At 40.9% G+C, this 26326-nt stretch overlaps 1 protein-coding gene across 2 annotated transcripts in view; it reads left to right on the forward strand.

Moving 5' to 3' along the window:
• The window catches only part of CSMD1 (CUB and Sushi multiple domains 1), a 1403311-nt gene that overhangs the window by 1259711 nt on the left and 117274 nt on the right, over positions 1 to 26326 (forward strand). For both annotated transcript variants that reach the window (XM_033848938.2, XM_073798556.1), the window contains exons 40-42: positions 715 to 924; positions 17717 to 17905; positions 25878 to 26055. In XM_033848938.2, the coding sequence (XP_033704829.2) occupies positions 715 to 924; positions 17717 to 17905; positions 25878 to 26055 (577 nt within the window). The remainder of the gene's footprint in view (positions 1 to 714; positions 925 to 17716; positions 17906 to 25877; positions 26056 to 26326) is intronic.

Here is a 26326-nt window from a genome sequence, read left to right on the forward strand (position 1 = left end):
ATTTTGATTTTCTTCTAAGTTATCACTGTAGTTTATCTGAGACACAGATGAGTATGATGCTAGCAATATGGGTCCTTCAGACCGTCTTGGTATCTTGCCCTGTGCCAGGCTGTTAGATTGAATTGTGAGAGCTAGAGTGGGGTTGATCCGAGTGGGTTTCTTGCAAACACCAGTAATTTGTTTTGCAGGCACTACACAATTGAAACAATCGCTTACCAAACTAAGAAGTTTCTTGTGCAGTGGTATGCCCTTCCATTTAAAAGCCACTTTAAAGATTGTTGGATTTTGTTAGATCTGTATTGGCTTCTTCCTTGATAAAGCCACAAATTAAGGATGATTTGACATACGATTACAACCTTGTGTTTCTGGTTGTAATGATTATAATAGCAGCTGGACAAAATCACTGCCATGTGTATGGATGTAAGTCACCATTCTAAGAATTATACCTGCTTGTCTCTGTGATGCAATGCTGGTAACACCCGTATTTCACAAATAAGTTGACTTAGGGGCATTTACTACATGGACAAAGGTCACACAGCTACGTAGCTGAGGCGAAACTGAACCAAGGATCGTTGTAATTCACAAAGTGTGTGCTCCACTCGGCCTCCTGGAGAGGTGCTGCTTGGGGAAACTGATACAATTTTAATCCCTATTGGTAAACATTATCATAAAATTTGGTATTAACTTCCACCGATTTTGCATATTTTTTCATAGGTGCACATATTCAATTTCTGAATTTTTCTACCGAAGCTAATCATGACTACCTTGAAATTCAAAACGGACCTTTCCACACCAGCCCGATGATGGGGCAGTTCAGTGGCCCCGACCTGCCTGCGCCCTTGCTGAGCACAACTCATGAAACGCTCATCCACTTTTACAGCGACCACTCGCAGAACCGGCAGGGATTTAAACTCACTTACCAAGGTAAGGAGTCAGAACACATCTAGGGATGCTTCTTACAGGTAAATTGTAAGGGTAAACCTCCCTAGCCGGTTAAAGGCTTGTACGGCTGGAGTCATTTCTAGTTGGGCACAGTTTTCTGACTGGGAGTGGAGTGGAGTCTTGGCTGTTGTACACACAAGTCAGGACGCAGACACAAGGAGCAGGGTCAGCCATGCACTGTCACTGCTTCACCTGAAGTCCCTTGTCTCTACCCCCAACGGCCACCATCACCACCTTCAAGCCCCTTGGCCCCATCACCAGGTAGCCTTCTCACTTGTCACCATGTCCTCTTGGCCACGTGTCGGTATTTCCCATCAGGACTATGGTGCAGGGAGTCCGTTCACAGTGGAAGTGGGTCTGACCGTGTCTCTCGTGCCCTTAAGCCTTGTCTCAGCTCAAAGTAATGGTTCTATGTACTATTCAAGTCATGTTTAAATTATGCCAGAAAAAAAAATGAGAATGAACCTTACGTGTTTTTAAACGATCAAAATAGAGGTCTCTAACAAAAGTTTGAATCTACCATTACCAAAGCATTTTTGACATGTGAAAAAGTTCAAAATTTTCATTTCCAACACAGTAATTCAGCTGGCCTTTTCTTGAATGTTGTTAATTCAAATGAAGTTGAAAATGTCAAAAGTGGAGTCTTTTTTTAACACAGCAAAATCACTTGATTTCTTTAATTTCATAGGCTACCCTGGAAAAATAGAGATTTAATATTTTATTACTGAAAGAGGATGGCATTTTGTGTTGAACTCTTAGACCTTGTTACTTCAGTTGTTACTTAAAATATAAATTTACGTTTCCAGAATTTGGGTCTCTTAAAATAGGAATCCAGGTAGGAGAAAAAAGAGAGGGTGGTACAGGTTGAGGAGTGCAGCAGGAGACCTTGCCAGGATTTCTCTAGGTCCGTCTGTGTCTTTCATTCTGTCTCACGTCGATCCCCCTTCGTCTCAGCCAAGGGTCTCACTTCCTCCTGGAAAGGCTCACACGCACAGCGGAAGGGAGACAGCTTCCCCCAGGCCAGCGCGGAGGTCTGCCTGCAACCCTGCTCGTCCTCCTTTTGGAGACAAGAGAATGCTCCCCCTGCTTCCAGGCAGCCCCTCCCGGGCTCTAGGCTCTAGAATGTTTCTTTCTACGCTGTTAGGGCTGTCAAGACAGGAATCGTCTTCCCTTTATTGCATTTGCAGCTGCTACTTCTCTACCAGATCTTTCTCATTAGTGTTTCAAATATACTCAAATTCCTCTCTCCCTCACACACACCCCTGTTTATATTTAATTTTAATGACCTGCATCTTCCTTCAGCTCCCACTTTGTAAGAAACCTCTGGGAGGAAGGATCTACCCCAGCTCTCCCAGCGTCTCCCCCTCTTCCTCGCTTCTCCTGCCCACCCGCAGGCATCTGCCTTTAACACCCTCCTAGTGACACGATCGGCCGAGTCGGCAGTTCTTTGTGTCATCTGAGATTCTCCAGTGGGGGTGATGGGACCGGCCAGAGACAGACTAGCAAGAGGAGAACAAGCGCAAGTTCATTAACATGCCCGTCACTCGGACACACAGACACCTGGAAGAACCCAGACGTGAGTCACTCAAAGGAATGGTTAGGACTCGGGTTTAGGTACCATCTGAGGCTAAAACAAAGGAGAAGCGTTTAGGGCTTCTAGGAAGGGGAGGTGGTAATGGGGAGAAAAGCAGGAAATGTGTGGTTCACAAGGGTTGCTGAGTCAGGCTTGTTGTGCTGATTTAAAGAGGAGAGAAAGCCCTGCAAATGTACATTTTCTTCGTAAATGTAAATTTCCTCTACAAAAGGGGACCCTGTGCCCTGTTTTTAGAGTTTTCCCCTGCATCTGCTTGTTCTCAAAATACCCCAAGGTTTATTAAGCAAACACGGATGTAGCTCTTTCCAGTACCTACACAAGGACTCAGCAGGCCTGATGGAGTCAACAGCTGTCTCGTCTCCCGCACAAGTGAGGGACCACGGGTCCATCCATCGGTCTCTGTCTCAGCATCTGGGCCCTGAGCCTGTGGCAGCTTTCATTGCCTCTCATTCTGCAGACCCTCACGGACCCTTCCTTCTGCCTGTGCTCCCACCGCATCCCTCCTCCAGCCTCCAGCCCCACCCCATTTCAGCCAGAAAGCCCCGGCCGGTGGGTGCATTCTCCTCTGGGATCCAGTCCTTCCTGGTACCTCTGTGTGTGAACTGCCCCCTCCCGCCCGCCCTCCCCTCCCTGTCCCAACTTAAAACGACTGATTCTCCACTGCTGCTCAGAGAGGCTTCTCTCCCACCTGAGGCTGAAGCACCAAAGGCTCCTATAACTGGTGTCAAATGCAAAACAAATTCAGATTTAGTAAGAAGAGACTTTTATTGGGGAAGATTATTTATTGCAAGAGGGGAAGAGGTCTATTGCCGTAGAGAAAACAAGGCTACAGCCATAAGATCAGCAAGCATCTCGAGGGTTAGGAAAAGGCTTTTCCTTCATGGAGAGCAGTAAACAAAGCTAGAAGAAGCTGGGGGTAGGGGCTGCGGTGACCAGGAGGGCCATGAGGGGATGTGGGTGAAAGCAGGTCTTTCCCTGAGGCCAACCTGTCTGTGGCCCAGCCTGAGGGTGGGCCAACGTTTAGGGGGAAGAAAAGCGTTACTGAAGTTTGGTTTATAAGAGTTTTGTTCCAGTTGACTGCTGAGGACCAAACGGTTCAGCTAACCTTTGAAAGGGAAAGCATGGGAATTTGGAGGATTTTGTCAGGTCCGGTCACAGGTAACCAAAGGGCACCTTGACTCTTGTCTCAGTCCGGGGGGAGGTGGTCCTTTGCACTAAGTCATTTCCTGAAACACAGAGGACTTAGGGAAGGGGGTGGGTTTCCTCACCTCAACTTTTCTCTAGCATTCCTGAGCTCAGGTGAACTTTCACATTGTCATTGGGAAGAGAACCGAGCAGCGTCTGAGGGCTCGGATTCTGAAGCCTTACTAGTTAAAGGAATCCCATCCATGAGCTCCGACCCGGGCCTTGACGCTAACACAGGTTTACTGATAACTAAACTGCTCCTGTGCACGTGACTCCACTTGACTCTCTATCCAGAGTCAGAAAGGAACATGAAATCTGCAAAAGAACCCAAAGAGAACACTGGGAACCCAGAGCGAAAAGTGAGCTCTGACTGGTGGTGGCAGAGAAGATGCAAAGTCGTGCATTCTTAAGGACTGGGGAAAATTCATATGCGAAAGAACCCAAAGAGAACACTGAGAGCAAAGAACGAAAAGTGCCCTCCGACTGGTGGTGGCAGAGAAGATGCAAAGTCATGCCTTCTTAAGGACTGGGGAAAATTCATATGCTGAACTGAGATTTTTACCTCTCCTACAGATGTTTGTGTAGGGGACCCTGCTTTGCTAGGTTCTTGGCTGAGACCCCCTGTAAAAAAAGGCAGATTAACAGTGGAAAATCAGAAGTTAATAACATGTATGCCTGCTGCATACAGGGGAGATTCCGAGGGAACCTGATTAACTCCCCAGCATGGCCCAAGCCACCACCTTAAACACCACCCCAGCTGAAGAGCCAGAAGCTGGGGGCAGTCAGGGGAGGTGAGCAGCAAAGCAAAGGAGACAGGCTTACAGTTGCTGTGCAGACTGAGGCCTTTTTTCTTCTCCATTGATAAGTTGCTAGAGGTTTAGCCATCTTTCTCTTCCTGGAACAGAGAGAGGACACCCTTACAAAGGGAGTGTTCCCTCATAAATGTATTCATAAATGTCTCTTATAAACAGGTTACCTCTACTCTGTTTTCAGAGATTCCCCCATTTCTGCAGTTTCTTAAAAATAACCAGAGACTTCCCTGGTGGCACAGTGGTTAAGAATCTGCCTGCCAATGCAGGGACACGGGTTCCATCCCTGGTTCGGGAAGATCCCACATGCCGTGGAGCAACTAAGCCCGTGTGCCACAACTACTGACTCTGCACTCTAGAGCCTGCGAGCCACAACTACTGAGCCCGCATGCCACAGCTACTGAAGCCCGTGCGCCTAGAGCCCGTGCCCCGCAACAAGAGAAGCCACCACAATGAGAAGCACGTGCACCGCAACGAAGAGTAGCCCCTGCTCAATGCAGCTAGAGAAGGCCCGTGCAGCAACCAAGACCCAACGCAGCCAAAAAATAACTTAAAAAAATAATAATAACCAGCTCGAGATAATCCTCTTGCCAAAGACATATTTTGGGGTGGCAAATTCTGCTCCCCTTCATCTGTCTAGATATAGACTCATCTCTCTTAAAATTAAAAAAGAAGCTTTTGTGAGGATCATAGCAGTGTTCTTCTCCGGGCTTCTCCCTCTTGGTTTCCATCCATCAGAGTTGCCAGTGGTGATTTAAAATCCAATTTGTAAGTTTACAGATTCACCTGCCACATGATTAGGTGACCATCAAAAGAAATAAAATAAGAAACAACACTCAAATCTCAAATTAAATTATTCTACTGTCCCTGTCATATGTCTGAAATCACAAATATCACCAATTTGTAGTGCCTGTCTCTTGACCACTCAGGCCTGGCCAGAGTAGATCCTGGCACACGGCTGCACCATCAGAACCTTAAGGGGAAAAGGTAGTTTGGGCCTGAATTCCTGAGAAGAGGCACAAGGAGTTTGCGGAGATGGTGAGATTGAAGACTGGATTTCTTTGCACCTGAGTCTGACTTTATGCAGGGTTACGGTCTGTCCTTCCGAAGGGTGTTGTTTATATATATAAATGTTCCTTAAGGTGTTTATTCCAAATGTAGGTTTTAAAATGAATACAGGCTAAGGGCTGGAGACTTTTTAAGAGCTGGGGTGTGGGGCCTTGGCCCTCTTGGTTTGCCTGAATCCCATAACCCTTCAGTCAGCTCCCAGGCAAGATGTAGTTACAGGGCTTGGAGCCACTGAAGCTCAGCTCCTGTCCTCCAGGGCAACTGCAGAGTGGGGGCACTTATCACCCCTGATGTCACATTTCAGAGGGACGGTCCCCAGGTCCTTGAGAAAAACACACCTGGGCTGTAAAACTGACAAGAGGCTTTTACGAAGATTAACATACATCTCCAAGGGACAGAGGGAAAATATACAGTGACAAGTTTTCTAAAATAAACACTCTAAGAAAAGGGAGATCAGCAGCAGAGTCTGGATGAAGCCTGGCCAGGTCAGAGGCGAAGGACGAGTTTGTAAATGAGCCCATGTGGTGAGGACATTCAATTGTGAAATAATTTGCATCCCACGTTGAGAAGTTGAATTTTATTCTCTAGGCCCATGGTTCTAGAATTCAAGGGATCCATGACTTGAATGGTAAATATCTACCCCATGAGATATAGATATTGTAATTTATATATAGTATTAATATACATAATATCCCTATATAAATGTAAAAATACAGTTTTAATATTTTCCTCTTAACCTCTAATGATGCGAATGTAGTATTAGCATAACCTGTGCTTTGTCACCAAATCACAGATAATTCCATGTTTTATTACAATCATTGCAGATATCTCAAAATATTACTATACAATATTGTGAAGTGACATTAGTTATTAGACTTGCCACCTGCCATTTAGTGAAATAACAGCACATCTAGTTATACCGCAAGTCTGGCTTTCATCACACTTTCATAAGTAAATTTTTCCTTTGTAATCTGATGTATTTGTTTATGCATTTAAAATATTAGTTTGAGGTTAGTGGACTTCACCAGAATGCTAAAGGAGTTCATATTAAAACTCTTAGGAAAGCTGGTGGGTAATAAACTGTTGAAGGTTTAAAAATGGCTGTCTTAGTCCATTCAGGCTGCTTTAACAGAATACCATAGCCTGAGTGGCTTTTAAACAGCAGATATGTGTTGCTCACAGTTCTGGAGGCTGTGAATCCAAGATCAAGATGCTGGCAAAGACACGCTTCCTGGTTCCTAGACAGCATCTTCTCACTCTGTCATCACTTGGCAGAAAGGGTGAGGGAGCTCTGTGGGGCCTGCGTTATAAGGGCACTAACCCCATTTATGGGGCTCCACCCTCATGACCTATCACCTCCCAAAGGAGCCACTTCCAAAACCATCACATTGGGAGCTAGGATTCAAGATACAAATCTGGGGGCACAAACACTCAGTATATTGCAGTGAAAATTGCATTAGTCATATGTTCATTTTTTAAAAGTTTAGTCTCCACATACATTGTGGACTATTAAGCAGACAAGAAATGGGTTTGGCAAAAAGAGGGAGACTGGAGGTAAAAAAACACGTTTAAGAGACAATTTTAAAGTTTCAGGCATGGATGGGGACCACGTGCCCAGGCTGAGGCAGTGTGCTTGGTACCTACTGCAGAGGAAATAATGAGGGTGATGTGGTGGGTGGCAGAGCCTCTCCCTGAGGCTGAGACTTGAAGAACAAGAACGGGAAGGAGCCGGGGGCTGTGAAGAGCAGGGACGTGTGTCCGGGTGGAGAGAGGAGCTCCCATGTTCAAAGAACAGAGAGGACAGAGCTGGAGTGCTGAGAGGAACAGGGTCTGAGAGGTTTGCAGGATGGAGGCTGTTTGGGAGTTGGGTGGTAACACATTCAGAGTTGTTTCCAGGTGCAGTGTAAAGTCATTGAAGTACATTAGCAGAAGATAAGTCCCTGCAATGCAGAGAATGGATTGTTGGAGGGGGAGGGAGGAGAGGCGAGAAAGCAACAAACCCAACGAGGAGGGTCCAGGACAGATGCACGTCTCAGCTTCAACACAGCTTTCTTTCATTGTGTCACCTTCATCTGGCTCTTAGATCAACTCAGAATTTGAATGGTATTATTGTGAACCCCATGCTGCTCTTTCATATTTCTGTACATCTGGTCTCTCCCCCTTCCCTATTCCTATTGAAGTGTATTCTGTTAAAATATGAGCATCTCATTCGTGATCATCATTTTAAACTTGGTTATTACATGGTAGTCTTCACTGTTTGACACGACCTTAGTATTTGAGTCAATAAGAAAAGTATAGCATAATTATTTCTCCTACAGTAAGCTTCCAATTAAGTGGTATATCTCAGTTGACCCCAAGAACTTTTGAGAAGTCTCCCCCAATTTGAATATTCTTAATAATATATTGAAAATTTTAACTTTTCTTTCTTTATTGACATTGCAAAAGTCAAATACAGATTCCCATGCTAGTACTGTTTGCCATGTAGTTTTGAAACTAGATTTTATCTTACGTAGCTTTAAACTGCCACAGTTCAAAAAAGTGTTTTTTGTTTTCTTTCTCGATATTTTCCAGGTAGGGTTACTAAGGCCATGTCTACATAGCTCCAAAAGCTACCAATTAGTTCACTCCAAAAAGAATATTAAAAAAAAAAAAAGGAAGGAAGGAAGGGCACAACAATACCACAGAAAGTCTGTGTAGGAATCATTCAGACTAGAGATCATAAAGCTGCTGTGATTGGTTAGCAAAATATTAATATTTTTAAAATTGTCAATATTTAGAATTAGATTTCACATAATTGGTGAAAGACCCATAGATCTACTTTCCCTTTTCCTGTTGCAATGTCAGGGATGACTTTTGGCCACATTGACAGGCGGGAGCCGTCCCCTGAAATGTCAGAGTGATGGCCCTTCCAGGGTGTAGAGGCACTGACTTCAGAAATCTCCTGTAGTTGCCTGCAAGCTGTGATCCCACACTGTCTGCCTGGCCGGTGGGCATTCAAATTTGTTGAGTCCGCATCTAGGCCAGACGTCTGGTTGGTTGAGCAAACGTTTTATTTACTTGACACCTGACTCTACATTTAAGTATCCACATTTTTAAAAGAAAAATCCCTAAGTAATATATTTTTATGTAGGCAGTTAATTTGCTATAATTGAGAGATATAAAAATAAATTAAGTAGAAAAGAAGGAGAACACGAATATGAGGCATTCTGATTTCTTGCAGAGTATCTTACCTGACAGGGTTGAAACTTAATTAGATAGTTTTTCATTTTATAAAATTTATAAGTTGGCAAAGGGACACAACTCTGATGTGTGTGTGTCACATCAAAATTCCTAGGTTCCACCTGAGATTTATAAGTTAAGTTTATGATTAATAACACATAAGAAGATGCATAAATCATGCAGATAGTTCTTGTCATTCTCAATGATGTCTGTGTTGTACCCCTTATTCCTAAGCCTTCTCATTTATTTATGACCGTATAAAGGTCAAAAATGCTACTAGTAGATGTAGCTGTCTTGAAGTTAAATGACTTACACGGAACTTGAGAAATGAAAGGTGAACTGTGTGAAATAAAATTGAGTTCGTGTACCCTAATTCTAAGTCAAAAACTGGAAGATGGGAGATAGGACGAAGATATTTATCAACTAATTAGATATCAGTCAGAAAATGTAATAGATATCAGAAAGATGACTACGTGATTCCATAGGCTGTCCCATCAAGCACCTATAATTTAAACACTTGATGCAAATATCGTTTGAGATTGATATATGTGAATAATCGTTATTTTCCCAGATCCAAACAAAGGATTCTCCTAAGAAAGAGAAAACTCTGTGTGTTATCTTATTCTTGTAGTGTAAGGTATGGGCTTACTGGTACTGAGATTTTTTTTTCATAATATTTGTGAAATGTTGCCATATTAAGATTTTTAGTGATTTTCTTTTCCTTTTGTTTTTTGTGACTTGACATTTGGCGAAGCTGAATATTTATCTTCCTTCTTTCCCTCTTTCCCTATTTCCTCTCTTCCTTCCCTCCTTCCTTCCTTCCTTCCTTCCTTCCTTCCTTCCTTCCTTCCTCCTGTCCTCCGCCCTCCCTTATCTTTCTTTCTCTCTCTTACTTTCTTTATCTTTCTTACACTATAAAGCATAATTGTTGAATGCCAAAAACTTAAAGATAATTTTAAGTGCTTCAACCATAGGTGGTAAAAACATCTTTTTCCTTTTGCTATATGTGCTATGCACCTTAAAAAAAAAAAGCCAACATAGTAGGATATGTTAAGTCTGCTTATTCATGCATATAATCACAAAACCATTGCGTTTTTAGTGAATTGAATCTATGAGAAAATAGGCTATAGTTTGTGGATACCAATTTTTTCCCCTTTAGGAGGAAAAGCAATTAAACTGCCTTTATGTGCAATGAGCAACTGAAGAATTCATTCTAACTGATTGTGTAAGCACCCTCACTGTTCCTTACAGATACGACCATAATTTATACATGAAATTGACACGCCTCTAAGACTGTCGCTCTTTTTCCTTCTAACGTGATATTCTGAGTCATTGAGGAATAAAGGCGGGGAGCTTCCTCTGTCCTTTTCCACCATCTGCATGAGTGAATCAGGCGCTCAACATGAGGCTCTTTATAAAGAAGCCTATTTCACATAAAAATGCTTAAAACAGTGGGTAAGACATAGTTGTATCAATTCTCATCCCCTCCAGGGTGTCTTTTTTCAGGATGGAAAAGTGCCTACAATGTGGTTCATGGACTAGACTCTTGGAGACTAGGGTCCAAATCTTAAAAGTTGTCCAGTTTCCTCCCTGCAGGTCGTGTGGATTTGCTTTTCCTTTTATGGGTTTGCTGAAAGTAAAAGTAACAATCTCAACCACTTTCTGCCTTAAGAGAGCTATTCCTCTGAACCAAAGGCACACCTGGACGGGTATGTCAGTGGATGTGTCTCCTGGGTGACGGCGCCTTCAGGTGTCCACATCCCAGTTGAGATGTGCCGTGTGCTTCTTCATCAGTCCTCCCCAAGCTCCTGATGCAGTGAAGGGATTCTGAGTCTGATGTGTGAGTCTGTAGTCTTAGTGAGTCCAACAATTCCTTTGCTTCGAAATAAAAGGTTGTCCACCAGGTAAAGGCTATTGTGTAAAAGGATTCCTGGGCACTTAATCCTTGGTTGGTCAAAGCACAAGACACAATTGTAATTGCAACTGTGAACAAGCAATTTGGTGAACCGTCCTGCAGGGGAGCCTTTGGGCAGTGGGAAAGGCATGGGTTTGGCTGCAGCCTTAATGTAGGTGGATGTCATCAGTAGGTTCTGGAATCAAGGTGTTCACATAAGGAACACAGAACATTTAGGTGGACAATCGTTACAAAGGGAGGTGATGTGTTATCCTAGCCATGATAACAGCCACTTTGGGAAACTGGTGAGCTTGTGTATGTGTGCCTTTGAGAAATTCCGTTGACTACAACACGAGCCTTAGCCACTTCTATGACCAGATTAATCTTTTCATTGAGAGGAAGCCGAGGACTTGAAAAGGGCTTGGAGGTCATATTCAGCGTAGATGTTGATGCAGACTGCAGTCTCTTCTCCCTGTAAGGAGGCTGTTTTCTTAAAGTATTTCACACAATCCCCGTATTAGAAGTTGCTTCTCCCCGCTGGTCTGCCCCCATCTGATAAGTGGCTCAAGAGCTCCTCCTGGAGTGAGGGAATTTCATCATAGAAACCAGACATTTCTTACAGTCAAGACTTAACCTTGCTGAACTGATATATACAAACCATGTTCATTGCGTTTATTATCTCTGTTAATTCTTGTGAATAAGATAGGTATCTTCATTCTCCTTTCATAAATGAAGAAATGAGCCTCTGGAGTGGAAGTGGTTTGGTCAGCATCCCAGATCCATTAGATGAGAGACCCAGGTCCAGCTCAAGTCCCTGGGCTCCCTTCCAGCACATCCCAGGGCCTCTACTATTTTACAAAACGACCTCCAGGCTCTTGTACGTGCTTCAAAACCTATTTCTCTGTTGGTTGATGATTCTCTTTCTAATTCAACTTTTCAGTGATAGATCTGACAACAGATCTTGTAGAACAACTGGATAACACCTCAAAAAGTCTTTAGGAGTTGTCAAACATGGAAATATATGAAAATATATGAAGGACTCTATGTCCTTCAGTTGAAACAGAATTTGTTTGAAAATGATTATTTTTACTTCTTTATGCTAGAAGTGGCTTCCTTATCAAATTCCAGTGAAGTGGTCTTTTCTTTTTCTCTCTTAGTTGTTGTTTTTTTTTCTCAAATTAAAATGTGTTATATTATTAAAGCGAGTGTATGGGAATTAATGACCATGGGTGATGAGTACAGAACAACAAAACTGTGCTTAGATGAGGGTCTGACACTTGGTTGAGCGATTCTTCACTCTCAAGCCCAGAGGTCACATTAATTAAACTCCCACCTCTGAAACCAGGTATATGGACACATCACAGATATTCAGAGGTACATGGACATCGACAATGCAGGTAATAAAAAATCTACTGCACCTGTGCTAAGCAGCACACAATGGGAATCCTTCCAAAACTCATCTATTTTTTGCATACTAAAGAATTATTTTTATTACTTCTTTTTAGTTACTTTAATTCAGACACCTAATAGTCCTGTAGATCAATGCATGTATCACTGTGTAAGTGACCATGAGTCAAACTTTGGGAAGACATTTTTTATAAAAAGAGAATGTGACTTATGACTTAGTTGAAAATTTGGGAATATTGATATTGATATTTAAATAGTGAAGGACTCCATTAAATAAGAGATTTAGAACAAAGACCTAAAAATAGTGTCACTGATATTTATACTTAGTATATAATTCACAGTTGAAAACAAGTTTAATTGGGGTTGTAAATTCTTAAGAAAACTCTGAAATGAGCTGTGGGTTTTGTATTACGTCTTGTGCCTGGCAGATGTGACTTATGTGATAAAGAATGGGTCCTGGCTTTTAAAAACATGTCGCTGTCCATTTGCACACATGTCCTAATGCCTCTCCTGTGGCTTGGCACATTTCACTACTAGGTTCTCCCCTTGTAAAAGCTGTAGACCATGAACAGGGGCAGGGGCTCTGGGAGGACGGCCTCTGGAGCTCCTCTTCTGGAGCTCCCCACCTTATCTCAGAGAACTGACTTCCTTCCTGTTCCCTCTGCTGAAGAGTCTCCCTTTCTTGGGCATTGCCTGACTTGCATCTTCTCCCCACTCAGATCTCAATTTCAGCATTAATTGTTCAAGGAAGCAGTTTTTGATCACCCTCACTTACTTTCATCCTGGGCTTTTTTCCCCTTTATTTCAGTCCTTGTTTATTTTTTTAATAATAGTTTACACAACTTACAATTGTACAATTGTTTTACATAATTACCAACGTATTGATTTATTTGTGTCTGTTTCCCTAAATAGAATGTAAGTTTCATGAGAGCAGGACCCATTTCTGTCTAGTTTCCATTTGTAACTAGTATTTATAACCTAGTAGACACTCAATACATGATTTTTATCTTACTCAATAAATGAATAGGTAATAAAAACTATAGTCCTGCCTACCTGGGCTGGCATTCTCTCTCTCTCTTTTACCCTTTAATTCCTATACAGGACAACTGCATTAGTGCCATTAAAAAAAGAAAGAAAAAACATTTTTTCTTTTAATCAAGGGTAACATAGAGCTGTTGGACTTAGAAAGGCAACCCTGAAATTTCTATCTCAGTCCCTTTCACAGAGTTTAGATGACGGGTAGAAATAGGCTGGCTTTATAAAGCCCTAAAGAGACCTTGAATGCCGGTCTTAAATTATGCCACAAACCACATAACACATGTAGGGAAATGCATCGTGTGACATATTATTAGTGTGTGTGATGAACGTGTGGAGCATGTGTGTGTGAGTCTGTCCTAAATGCTGTTTCACGTGACTGTTCATCAGGAATCTCTGTTACCGTTACCTCCTTTATAATGTACTGTGATAATTGGTTCTTGTATTGATACCCTAAGGGCACCGCTAGAGCATGAACAGAATCTTTCAGGGAGGGCAGGGTGATGTTGAACATGGTTTAATTTGATTTTCGTCCCGTGGAAACTGGCAATCCGTTTTTGATATTTACTTTTTAAGTTTTATCATTAGCAGCTATATTTGATGTATTAGAGGCCTCATTTCTCCAACAGAACTTATTGTATTTCAAGCAAAACAAGAATGAGAACAAGTGGCTGATTTCAGTTGAAAAGAGTATAATAAAGGAGGAAACTGGCTAATAGTTGAAATGCAGCATGGGAGTCTCTGTTCTTTTTCTGAGCACAGGTCTATAAGGTGACTTTAACTCAAACAGCAATATTGCGAGGAGGGAAACCATGCACTGTGGATATTTGCCAGGCCTGGCTTTCAGGAAAAGGCTGCTTCATGGCCTTCCGAGTGGGGTGGTCCTTGGGAGAGGCAGGCAGCCTTGCTGTGTGATTGCCAAGTGGGCCAGGGAGAGAGGCACATTATGGGGAAGGAGGAGAGAGGTGTGTGTGTGGGGGGGGGTGCGTGTGCGTGTGTGCGTGCGTGGGTGTGCATGCGTGTGTGGCTATGAGTTAGTATGGAGGGTCCAGGGCCTCCCTTAGAGAGAGGCTCCCACTCCCACCCTGAGGGCTCTTCTACCTCCAGGTTCTACTTGGTTCTGGACCCTGGAGGAGCCAGTGCCAGGAACTATGTCAAGATGCTCCCAGACCTTGGCCACCGCTGCATCCTCTGCTTTCTGCTTTCTTGCTCCCAATCACTCTTCAACTGCTTATCTGACTCTTGTCCAGAGACGTATACAATTGCAAATATAAGATACTGAAATTAAGGAATTTTTAACCTGCTAACTATAGTCAGGGTTTAACCGTAGTATCTTGCTGTGAGCTGTGCAGTATCTTTATTGAAAATATAAATGAATAAATATATATATACATATACGACTGCATATATCTATATGTATATGTGTGTATTTCTGTGGCTATTGGAAGATATGACATTACAACATCTTACCTCTTCAGTATTTATGAGTCAAAATATCATAATTTATTTGTTTAGACATTTAGATTACTATAGTGTAAGTAATGATGCAATGAACATATTTAAAGATTTGGCTTTTTCTTTGAAATTATTTTCATAGTAGAGATTTCTGTAAATGGTATTACTAGGTTAAATGTTTAAAAAACTGATTCTTTATGGCTCTGTTCAAATTGCTTTCCCAAAATTTTATGGCAAATCACATTGCCATAAATGATTTACCCAGTTGACTCATTGGCATTGCATATTGTTACTTTAAAGAAAAAATACCATTTCAGTAGTTTATTCATTAAGAAAAAGCTATTAATAGTAATCCTCTATAGCAAAGTTTAACATTTGGCAAATGTTAATTAAGAGAAACCCCAAACGCCAAACAGCAGCTACGCTGATCTCTCACATTGCAAGTGCACTTGTAATACGACCTGGTTGGTATCTTTCCATGTGGCCCCCGGAGTATCTTTATGGAACTATCCAATCCTTGTACCATGAAAAGAGGCCAGTTCATAGTCTAACCCTTACCTGCCCGTGAAGTCTAACCTGAGAGTTTCCAAGCCACGTACTCCATGTGTTCCAGTCTTAACAATCTGCTTAAATAGTGCTCCATTGCACACACGTTCACATGTCCATCAGCTATCACACAAGCTACGATGTTGTCCCTTTCATCTTATTACCAGCATCCTCTTTCACCCCCTCTTTATTCCAGGTTCTAAGTACAGAAACATTAAGTCTAAAACTCTGGGAAATGCCTGGCACAAATCATAGACCATATAATTTTTCAGGATTTATTTAAAATCACCAGTGGTAATCACCTGGTTAAACTAATTATATATACAATGAAAATGTTTATTTTACTTTATTCGCCACGTGAAGGACCTCCATGGCAGTCACTTGCATCCTTTACATTATTATTCCATTTTCAGTTGACAGTGAGAACAATGGTGCTGGGATCGTGCACGGGTCTGTTTGCAGCAGGAATGCATCACAGGGAGAAGCTGAACTGCAGTTCCTCCTGTGTTGGTTCTTCATAGAGTGGCTTTATTACTGTGTCAGTAGTGAGCTCCCAGCCCCTTTATGTATAAGAGCAGAGTCTAAACACTAGATGATCCTTAAAAAACTAAAAATAGAATTACCATATGATCCAGCAATCCCACTACTGGGCATATACCCAGAGAAAACCATAATTCAAAAAGACACATGCACCCCAATGTTCATTGCAGCACTATTTACGATAGCCAGGTCATGGAAGCAACCTAAATGCCCATCGACAGACGAATGGATAAAGAAGATGTGGTATGTATATACAATGGAATATTACCCAGCCATAAAAAGGAATGAAATTGGGTCATTTGTTGAGACGTGGATGGATCTAGAGACTGTCATACAGAGTGAAGTAAGTCAGAAAGAGAAAAACAAATACCTTATATTAACGCGTATATATGGAACCTAGAAAAATGGTACAGATGAACTGGTACAGATGAACCAGAAATTGAGACACAGATGTAGAGGACAAACGTATGGACACCAAGGGGGGAAAGCGGGGGGGTGGGGGTGGTGTGATGAATTGGGCGATTGGGATTGACATGTATACGCTGATGTGTATGAAATTGATGCCTAATGAGCACCGGCTGTATAAAAAAATAAAATTAAATTAAAAATAAATAAATAAACACTAGATGATGACCTGGTGAGATTCCACTTCTCTGAAGTATGCATGACCCTCCTACCAGAGCAGGTAAGAAGCTGTTGACAAGGCGGCTGATTTAGCTTTAAGATTCGATATTGTTACCAATCTCAGGTTTGGCTGCTCGCCACTCAAAGGCCAATAATCAAGAGGCAAGTGTCAGTAGAAAGGAAAGGTGCTTTAATCAGAGAAGCCGGCAATCTGGGGAGAAGGTGGACTCGTGTCCCAAGACCAACTCCCAAGATTCTACTCCGTCATAACAGTTTTTAAAGGGAAAAGGGCGGGGTGAGAATCTCAGTGAGTCATCAGGCAGGAGGTTGGGTTCTGCATCACTGTCCATTACGTGCAGACCGGCTGACTCTCTCTTCAGATGTTTTCTCGTCTGCATGACCTGCCTACAGGATTGCTAAGGGGGCTCTTGGGGGGTGGAGAGTTAGTCATTCTTTAACTGCTTAATTCCTCATTCTTACCTGTTTTAATCTAGGAAAAGAATCAACAGGTTAGGCAAGGCATGGTGTGCATGCATGAGAGCGTAAGTCAGGAGTTATGTTCAGTTGCCTAGTGATCTCATTCCTATAATCAGGTTAGAGGGGAACAGAAATGAGCAAACAGGAAAGGGGCAGAAGAGCTGCTTTCAATATCAGGAGATTACACCTAATTATGCATTTGTTAACTCTCACTGATTTATGTGTACATTTCTGAATTACACAGTCTGCAAACATTTATTATCCACCAACCTACCTAGAGTTTATTTTAGGGAACACAAAAGACTTAGTGATATAGTGATAAACCACAATAAACAATGTATTATAAAGAGATTGTACTGATAGATCGTAATGGCTAGCGTAATGATTCTACATTTCATTTTAAGGAGAAAGTTAAGAAAACGAAATGGATTTCTTTATTTTATTTGCACTGAACATTAACTGAACTCAACAAAACAGCAACCTGTTTCCTAATTAGAAACACTTAGAAAGGAGTGCTAGGATAGTTTTCTTTTAAATTAGAAGAAAACCGTTTAGGTCCGTGTTCACCTGATGTTCTTTACAAAGGCATTTTTTATTATCATCTATATTTCTTTTTTTCATTTAATTCCCCACATACATTTTTTTTCCAAGGTAAGCATTGTCAAATTTATTTTTGGTATGGGCTATGTAACTTCTAAAGCATACAGTAAGTGTTCATTAAATGCAAATTGTTATAATTCTACTACTACTAATAATTACTGTTTTAACTTAGGATGGTAATGGGCATCTTAGTAAAGACCTTGTTTAAAACTCATGTCTAAAAAGTTCACTCTAAGAAGCTGCACGCCATCATATCCCTCCTCTAATTCCAGACAAATTGCACTTGCTATTCCTGAGCTGGGCTCTGTCTGTCTGTTCCAGCCTATGGATTACAGAACTGCCCAGACCCGCCGCCTTTTCAGAATGGGTATATGATCAACTCGGACTACAGTGTGGGGCAGTCAGTATCTTTTGAGTGTTATCCTGGGTACATTTTAATCGGCCACCGAGTCCTCACCTGTCAGCATGGGATCAACAGGAACTGGAACTACCCTTTTCCAAGGTGTGATGGTAGGTTAATCACTTTTCTTGGAAACGATTTAAGTTTTCATGTGTATAATGGTGCCTGAAATATTAAGTGAATGTATTTGAGAATTCATTAATTTGTTCAACAAATTTTTATTGGGAATCTATTATGTTAAACTCATTCTACTTAGTATTTCAGGAATGTATCATATGCCAGTAAGGTAAAAAAAAAAAAGAATAGGTCTTGCCCTCAAGGAAACTACAAGGGTAACAGAACAATAAACATGAATATTTATTATGCAAAATCAGGCACAAAGAGCATTTTGATGAGTTACAAATACAGAAGATGGTGTTTGCTTGGGAAATCTTTATGACTAGAGCAGTGCTTAATTTTACAGTAGTTCCACCAAATTGCTGGATTAGAGGGGAAAATAGTACTCTATTTCACCCTAGATATTTTCTATTGTTTAACTTTTATAATGATCATATATTGATTTTGTATTTCAGAAAACTGACTTTATTTTTGTAGTTGGCCTTGAAGGACACGTACTATTTTGCTACTCAGAGGGAGAGACGATCTCAGATAGAAGCAGTAGTGTGAGCAAAGACATAGTGCAGGAGCAATCTTAGGAAAAAATTAAGTAGGGTCCTTTACTGGTGCATGAAGGTCAGATCTGGTTTCAGTGAATATCCCTAGTCTGAGCAGAAATCACTTCTTTAAAGCTTCTGTTTGGCTGTCTAATTTTTATGATGACTCTGAAATTTTTACAATATTAAGTTAAATAGATCAAGTACTTTGTTTATGAAGAAAGCATATGAAATAGAAAAGTTACCATAAACCTAATGTTCTAACATTATAAATACAGTACCTCTGAATAAAAAATAATGAAATTACCAACTCTGTGGACTTTTGAAATGCTAAATACTTATATCCCAGGGGCAAAAAGGGGAAGGCATCTGTCTGTGTTTGAATTTCTACTGAAGAAGTAAAAAAAATAAAAGCAAATTGGTAGACTTTTTAAATCACATTTTTCACCTGTACTTTTCCATTCTTTTTCATTATATAAACAGCTATAAGAGAAAAATATTCACTGTATTTTTTAAAAAAATAGTTATTTTAGTTGACTACAAATATAATAACGTAAAATAGCATTTTAAATTATTTTCTAAAACTAAGAATAGCAGTAGCATATCTGGTATTTTTTATTAACACACTTTAAAAACTTTTTGTACTACTCACCATTTAAAAATTCATATATTTATATATATAAATTACTTTGAATTGTCAGGATTGAAAGCCCTTTTTACTTGCAATTTTTGCCGGAATCCTTTGAATTCATACGTAAATAGGAGATTCCTTTGCTCGATATAAAAAAATAGAATTATGTATTTAATTAGATTTCATTGCTTTTTCAAATCCAGCTTTCCAACATGGAAATAATTGCTGGCTTAGAATTATTTTGTCAGTGTGAAGATAACAAGATACATCTTTTTGGATGATATATGATGTATAATGCTACCCAGAGTTGGCCAAACCATGAAGCTAAAATCCTCCAGACATCCAAGACAGCCCAAGACTCCTGGTACCTCGTGAAAGTTCCAGGACTGCCCCCAAGCCACCCTGAAGCGTGGCTAATTTACTAGTAGGACTCACAGAACTCAATAAGCTATTATACTCAAGACTGTCGTTTATAACAGGAAAAAGACATTAAAATCATCCAAGAGAGTGATGCACAGGGTGGAATGTAGGGGGTGCCTCACCCTCAGAAATGACTTGTGACAATATGCATGGAGAACGTCCGCCCTGGGCAGCTCAGCTGAGCCTTAGTGCCCAGAGTTTTTATTGGGTCTCCTTCATGTAGGCATCACTGATGATTGCTTATCTAGTGGTTGATAATCAGTTTCCAGACCAGCTGATATCCTGTGACCCAAAGGCCCCGCCCTAAATCGCAGGGCTGGACTTTCTGGCAGGCCAGCCCCATCCTAAGACTAAGGGATGTGGCCAGGCCCCCAGGAGAAACAAAGACACTCCTATCAGGTATGGCAAAAAATTAACTCCCAGAATCCAGGGCAAATGCCAGACCTTTCTTTAGGTAAGGTCAGATTCTTTACTACTAGATACTTTTGCCATTATGTCTCTCTTCATACCTATAATGTCATAGACAGAATAAAAAATCAAAACATAAGATCCATGTAAAATTCTTATATTGTAAAGCAAGTGTTCCAAGATGTTTTTAATGTCTTCCATATTAGATTAAATTGTAAAAAAGTAACTGGGGGGTGTTATTTTAAAACAAAAGTTATTTTATCTAGAAAAGGTTGCATTTCCAAAAAGTTAAATAAAAAAGTGTCCTATTTCCTGAGAATGGTGGGCTGTTCAGATGCCTATCAGGATTCAAGTAAACTACAGTTAGGCCCCTCACGGGACACCAGCAGACGCTCTGATTATCCAATATCCTCACCTAAAATGTATCCTATTAACACAGAGTGGTTTATCATTTCAGATTTATGCTTGGTATACAGGGCAAGTGTACTGAAAAACACTCTTCAAAGGTCCAGCCCTGTACACTTCAGAAGAATCTTAGGGAAAAAAAAAAAAAAAAAAGATACTTTGAACAAGTTCTGGGCATCTTTATTAAAAACTGAGCAATTCAGACAATTAAGATCCAAGAATTTTAAATCTTAAGCCATCAAGCTTCACAAGTGTATATTAAATTGGTTTGTATGAATATGCTGCTAATTTGCATAAGAATCTGTTATGTAAAATTAGTATATTCTGAATTTATCTGAAAAAAATCTGGACTACAAGTGTGATCTTATTATAATAAATAAATGAAAGTATATCTCTGAAAGTGACCTGAGAAATTTAAGCCATTATTTTTACCATAACTTAAGAAGTCTCAATTTTTAAAAATGGGTTATACTTGTTAAAATATGGTTAAGAAGGCTGTGGCTTATTAATTTACTAAATGTAATTTCATAATTAAATATGCATCTACACTTAGACATATAGTGCAAAATTTAAAGTATTTTGTTGACCTAATTAATTCTTTAACACTGAAATATTTATGTAGATATATTTCTAAGGTCTTTTTAAAAAGTTTTAACATCGTGGTAATAATCCACATCTGCTGAGACATTCAGGTGATGCCTCACCTCCATCATATTCAGTATATCTAAGCTGTCTCTAGAACTTGATGGAAATAGACAGCTTAATCATTTGTATGTACTTATTTTCCTCTGGAGAAATACATACAGAAATAACTTGAGGACTTTGATTGGCTATGCTTCTCACAGCAATCCTTCCTCCCAAACTAAGCTTTTTATTCTTAACATAGATGTATGTGTAAAGAGTTACATGCAGTACTCCCACTTCTGACACTTCTGGCCACCAGTGTGTGAGCTCTTCCTAAGCAAGCAATTCTGTGACACCAGATGGATGTCCTACACGGGAACTCAGTTCTGATGCTGTCTCCCTGGTGACGGCTTCAGATCCCCAGGTTACAGACTCAGTCCCACAAGACTGCCCCCCCTCCCTGCCCCAACTTCAGATGCAAATCCAGGTTGTCACCTGTACTTCTGATAGACTGCAGATTCCCATAGTTCCCTCCTCCTGTTGGATTAATTGGCTGGAGCCACTGAACATTTTACTTACTAGGTAACTAATTATCAATACCAAGGATATAGCCCGGGAACAGCCAGGTAGAAGAGATGAGGGGGCCTGCAGCCCTGTCCAGGTGCTCCGTCCCACCTCCCACAGCTCCACCCTCCACCAACCGGAACCTCTCTGGACCACCCCTCCTTTCTTTTCTCTAAAGGAGGATTCATCACATAGGCACGATTGATTAAATCCTGGGCCCTTAGGTTGGAGATTAAGTCGACCCCCCCTTCCTCTTTCCTTCCCAGAGGTGGAGGTGGGGCTGAACCTCCAGTCACAGGTTGGTTCCCCGGGCAACCAGCCCCCAGGCTTCAGAGCTTTCCAAATCACCGCATTAACATAAACTCAGGTGTGGCTGGAAGGGGCCTGTTATGAATAATAAAAGACAGGTTGATCTTCATCACTTTGGAAATTCTGAGGGTTTTAGGAGTTCTGTGCCAAGAACAGGGAAGAAGGCCAGAACTGCATGTATTTCTTCTTATAAGCCGTGCTGCCTCAGTGTATGCTCCTGGATACATAGACGGATACGTGTGTGTTGACTCTGGCCCCTGGGGTGGAGGGGAGTGCGGCATCTGTATCACTCCCAGTTGCGAAGTGCAGTGCACGATACCCCGATGGTCTCTCTCCTGGCTGGTGGGTTGCCTGCCCCTCCCGCTGGGACCAGGCTGCTTGGCAGATAGGTGGTTGGCTGTGGTACAGGGACCCCTCCAGTGACTGGATGCTCCACCCCGGGGTTGTGATTCATCTCCACTGGAGGGTCTTCTTTGAATCTCACCATCAGGGAGAGCATGGGGGTGGATGCATTTCATGTGGGCTAGATCACAGGTTCACTGTTGCTTCAGAGTTCACCTGAGATGCTGCTCACACATGGAACTCAAAATACACCTTTGGTGCCACTAAGGTGAGGGGAGAGCCTCTGGGAAGAGATCCTGGACAGGCCAGAGAAAATGGAGATGCAGCTTTGACTCACTGTTGTAGGGCCGTACGTTTTCTCACTACAGGCCACACAGCAGGATTTTGCCTTGAGAAAACGTTATGTGTGCATTGACAGTATTATTACCCAAGTTGAATGTTATACTTATTTAGCTTTTAACATCTTTCCTCATCACTACATAGTGTGCAGTGAGGTCTGCAAGGGCAGGGATGGGGTGTCTGTGGGTCTTTGCTGTATCCCCAGCTCCAGCCCCACTGTCTGGTACATAATAGACTCTCAATAAACACTCATTGAACACATGAGTGAAAGGATTTGTTATTTGAATATCGTAGGTAAATCATGGCAAATATATTAAGTGACATAATGTCAGAATGTGTTTTACCAAGAAAATAACCATATCATTTATTTTGACCTTTAAGAGGTGGGCACCGTGCTTTTTGTTTGTTTGTTGTTTTGTTTTCTTCCCCCCAAAGGGAAGAGTACTACTCCAAATAGTGTGGTTTTAGATGCAAATTAAAGAGTCAGAATGCTAAAGGGAAACCTTAGAGCTATAAATCAATACCAAATGATTAACCTCAAGTCACACATCAGGTAGGTCAGCCCAATGGCTTCAACACACATTTTTTTTTTAACATCTTTATTGGAGTATAATTGCTTTACAATGGTGTGTTAGTTTCTGCTGTATAACAAAGTGAATCAGCTATACATATACATATATCCCCATATCTCCACCCTCATGCATCTCCCTCCCACCCTTCCTATCCCACCCCTTTAGGTGGACACAGAGCACCCGAGCTGATCTCCCCGTGCTATGTGGCTGCTTCCCACTAGCTATCTAATTTACATTTGGTAGTGTATATATATCCATGCCACTCTCTCACTTGTCCCAGCTTAACCTTCCCCCTCCCTGTGTCCTCAAGTCCATTCTCTACGTCTGCATCTTTATTCCTGTCCTGCCCCTAGGTTCTTCAGAGCCATTATTTTTTTAGATTCCATATATACGTGTTAGCATATGGTATTTGTTTTTTTCTTTTTGACTTACTTCATTCTGTATGACAGACTCTAGGTCCATCCACCTCACTACAAATAACTCAATTTCATTTCTTTTTATGGCTGGGTAATATTCCATTGTATGTATGTGCCACATCTCCTTTATCCATTCATCTGTCAGTGGACACTTAGGTTGCTTCCATGACTGCCTATTGTAAATAGAGCTGCAATGAACATTGTGGTATATGACTCTTTTTGAATTATGATTTTCTCAGGGTATATGCCCAGTAGTGAGATTGCTGGGTCGTATGGTACTTCTATTTTTAGTTTTTTGAGGAACGCCCATACTGTTCTCCACAGTGGCTGTATCAATTTACATTCCCACCAACTGTGCAAGAGGGTTCCCTTTTCTTCACACCCTCTCCAGCATTTGTTGTTTGTAGATTTTTAAATGATGGCCATTCTGACTGGTGTGAGGTGATACCTCATTGTAGTTTTGATTTGCATTTCTCTAATGATTAGTGACATTGAGCATCCTTTCATGTGTTTGTTGGCCATCTGTATGTCTTCTTTGGAGAAATGTCTATCTAGGTCTTCTGCCCATTTTTGGGTTGGGTTGTTTGTTTTTTTGATATTGAGCTGCATGAGCTGCTTGTACGTTTTGGAGATTAATCCTTTGTCAGTTGCTTCGTTTGCAAATATTTTCTCCCATTCTGAGGGTTGTCTTTTTGTCTTGTTTATGGTTTCCTTTGCTGTGCAAAAGCTTTTAAGTTTCATTAGGTCCCATTTGTTTATTTTTGCTTTTATTTTCATTTCTCTAGGAGGTGAGTCAAAAAGGATGTTGCTGTCAACACACTTACTTTTAAAGTGTTTTCTATTCATTGTCTCACTCATTTTCAGTCTCTCAGTTATTTGTTGTCCATGTTTATTGAGATCCGAGCCCAGCAATAGGATTAATGCAAGGAGGTTGGGTGGGGGTGGGGACATAGTCCCTGATTCCCACCTGCTGACATTAGTCTGATGGTGAAGAACAGCTGGCCGTGAACTGTAGACCATGGCCACTTGGAGCCCAAGCCACCAGGAGAGACTTTCAGGGGGTGGTGACATTTGAGTTTTGAAGGAAGATACCAGTTCACTGGGCAGCAAAGTAGGAGAAAAGCATGTGGGCTTTTCGTGCAGGTGGACAAGGGCCTGACGTTTGCAGCTGAGAAAAAGTATGGCATCTTCAGGGTACACCGTAGCTTGTTGTGACTGCAACGTGGTTTCTGGCCCTATTTTAAAGATTATAAGTATCTGTATACTTTGTTTTGCTAGGTTACACGTCAAGGTCTGTCTGACTCCAAACCCCACTTACAATTATGCTATAAAACTTGTAAAATGTTCTCCACAGCCCCTTCTAATGAATTTACCCCAAACTCGGGCTGATTCAATCTACTTGACACTGGTACATTTTCTAACCCCTTTGAAATCAGGGTGCATCTGTATAGTTGATGTGTCATATAGTGCTTCATGTTATTTCATCAGTCATCATTTTGAATTGTTTTTGAACTTTTAATAAAAATGTATTTCAGCTTATTCACTCCACCTAAATTTTATGACTTTTGTGGCAAATATTTGAAAGCCTCACAAGATTCCTGTTAGTAACAGACACTCTTATAGCATCTATTGGCTTTTAGTTTTACTTGTCTATGACTTTGATGTATTATTCTACAATCTAAATTAAAGAATACGTCTCAGATTTTCTGCTCATGTATGGTCATTTCATTTTTCCATAAAATAAAATAATTTCCATGGCAACAGTGATGATCCCTTTATTAAGTAAAATAAAAATGGACTCTTTGAGTATTGGGATTCTTCACATCATTGATAGCTGGTGAGATATGGGAGTGCTTCTATAAAATACCACTTACGTAATTTTATCTCATTTCGCCAGGTGTAGATCTGAGGAGAATTGATTATGTCTTTGTTTCAAGGCAAATAGACTTAGATGCTTCTCTTTTAGACAGTTTAAATAGGCTTTACAAATCTCACTTGAAACAAAAAAAAATTGTCTTTCAGTTAAATATTTATGCATAATTTCAACATCCCTTTTGCATCAGATGGTCCAACGGATTATCATCTCAGTCACAGGAGACAACTGACTAAGGGTTTTTTCTTTCTTTTTAATTATGTGGAAATGACTTTATCCTAAGGGTATTTTGAATGTTTGGAGAATATATTAAATGAAACCTAGATAACGTAGCTAAGAAGTATAATTCTTCCAAGGTTTTAAGACTTTAGGGGGATTATTTTGACAAAGTAGTTCCTGAGAGATATTTCACAATTATTTCTTAGAAGGCAAATGTTGCCTGAGGGACCTTAGAGACTGAGAAACATTTCACTGTATCCTTTGTAAGTGGACTGTGTGGGCTTGATTTTTCTTACTTCCTTCTCAGCTCCTTGCGGGTATAATGTGACATCTCAGAACGGGACCATCTATTCCCCTGGGTTTCCGGACGAGTACCCCATTCTGAAGGACTGTGTCTGGCTCATCATGGTGCCGCCCGGTCATGGCGTCTACATCAACTTCACCTTGCTGCAGACTGAAGCTGTCAACGACTATATCGCTGTTTGGTATGAGAACCTTCCCTGAAACACCATCTGTCGTTGTGATAAACCATTCTTGTAACCACTGACGTGTCACTTACATCTATTTAGAAATGAAGTAGTTAGGTAAATATCAAAAAGGAAAGTTACCAAGTAAATCTAGAGAGACAGAGAAGAAACCTTAGGTACTGTGTTTGAGTTTTACTGCATGGTAGATGTATTCAGGATTACTCTCGATATAGGAGACTATCCCATGATTATTTTATTTTTCATTTTTGTTTTCTGTTTCAATTTTTAT

Source organism: Tursiops truncatus, chromosome 21 (assembly GCF_011762595.2).
Source record: "Tursiops truncatus isolate mTurTru1 chromosome 21, mTurTru1.mat.Y, whole genome shotgun sequence".
NCBI classification, from domain to species: domain Eukaryota; kingdom Metazoa; phylum Chordata; class Mammalia; order Artiodactyla; family Delphinidae; genus Tursiops; species Tursiops truncatus.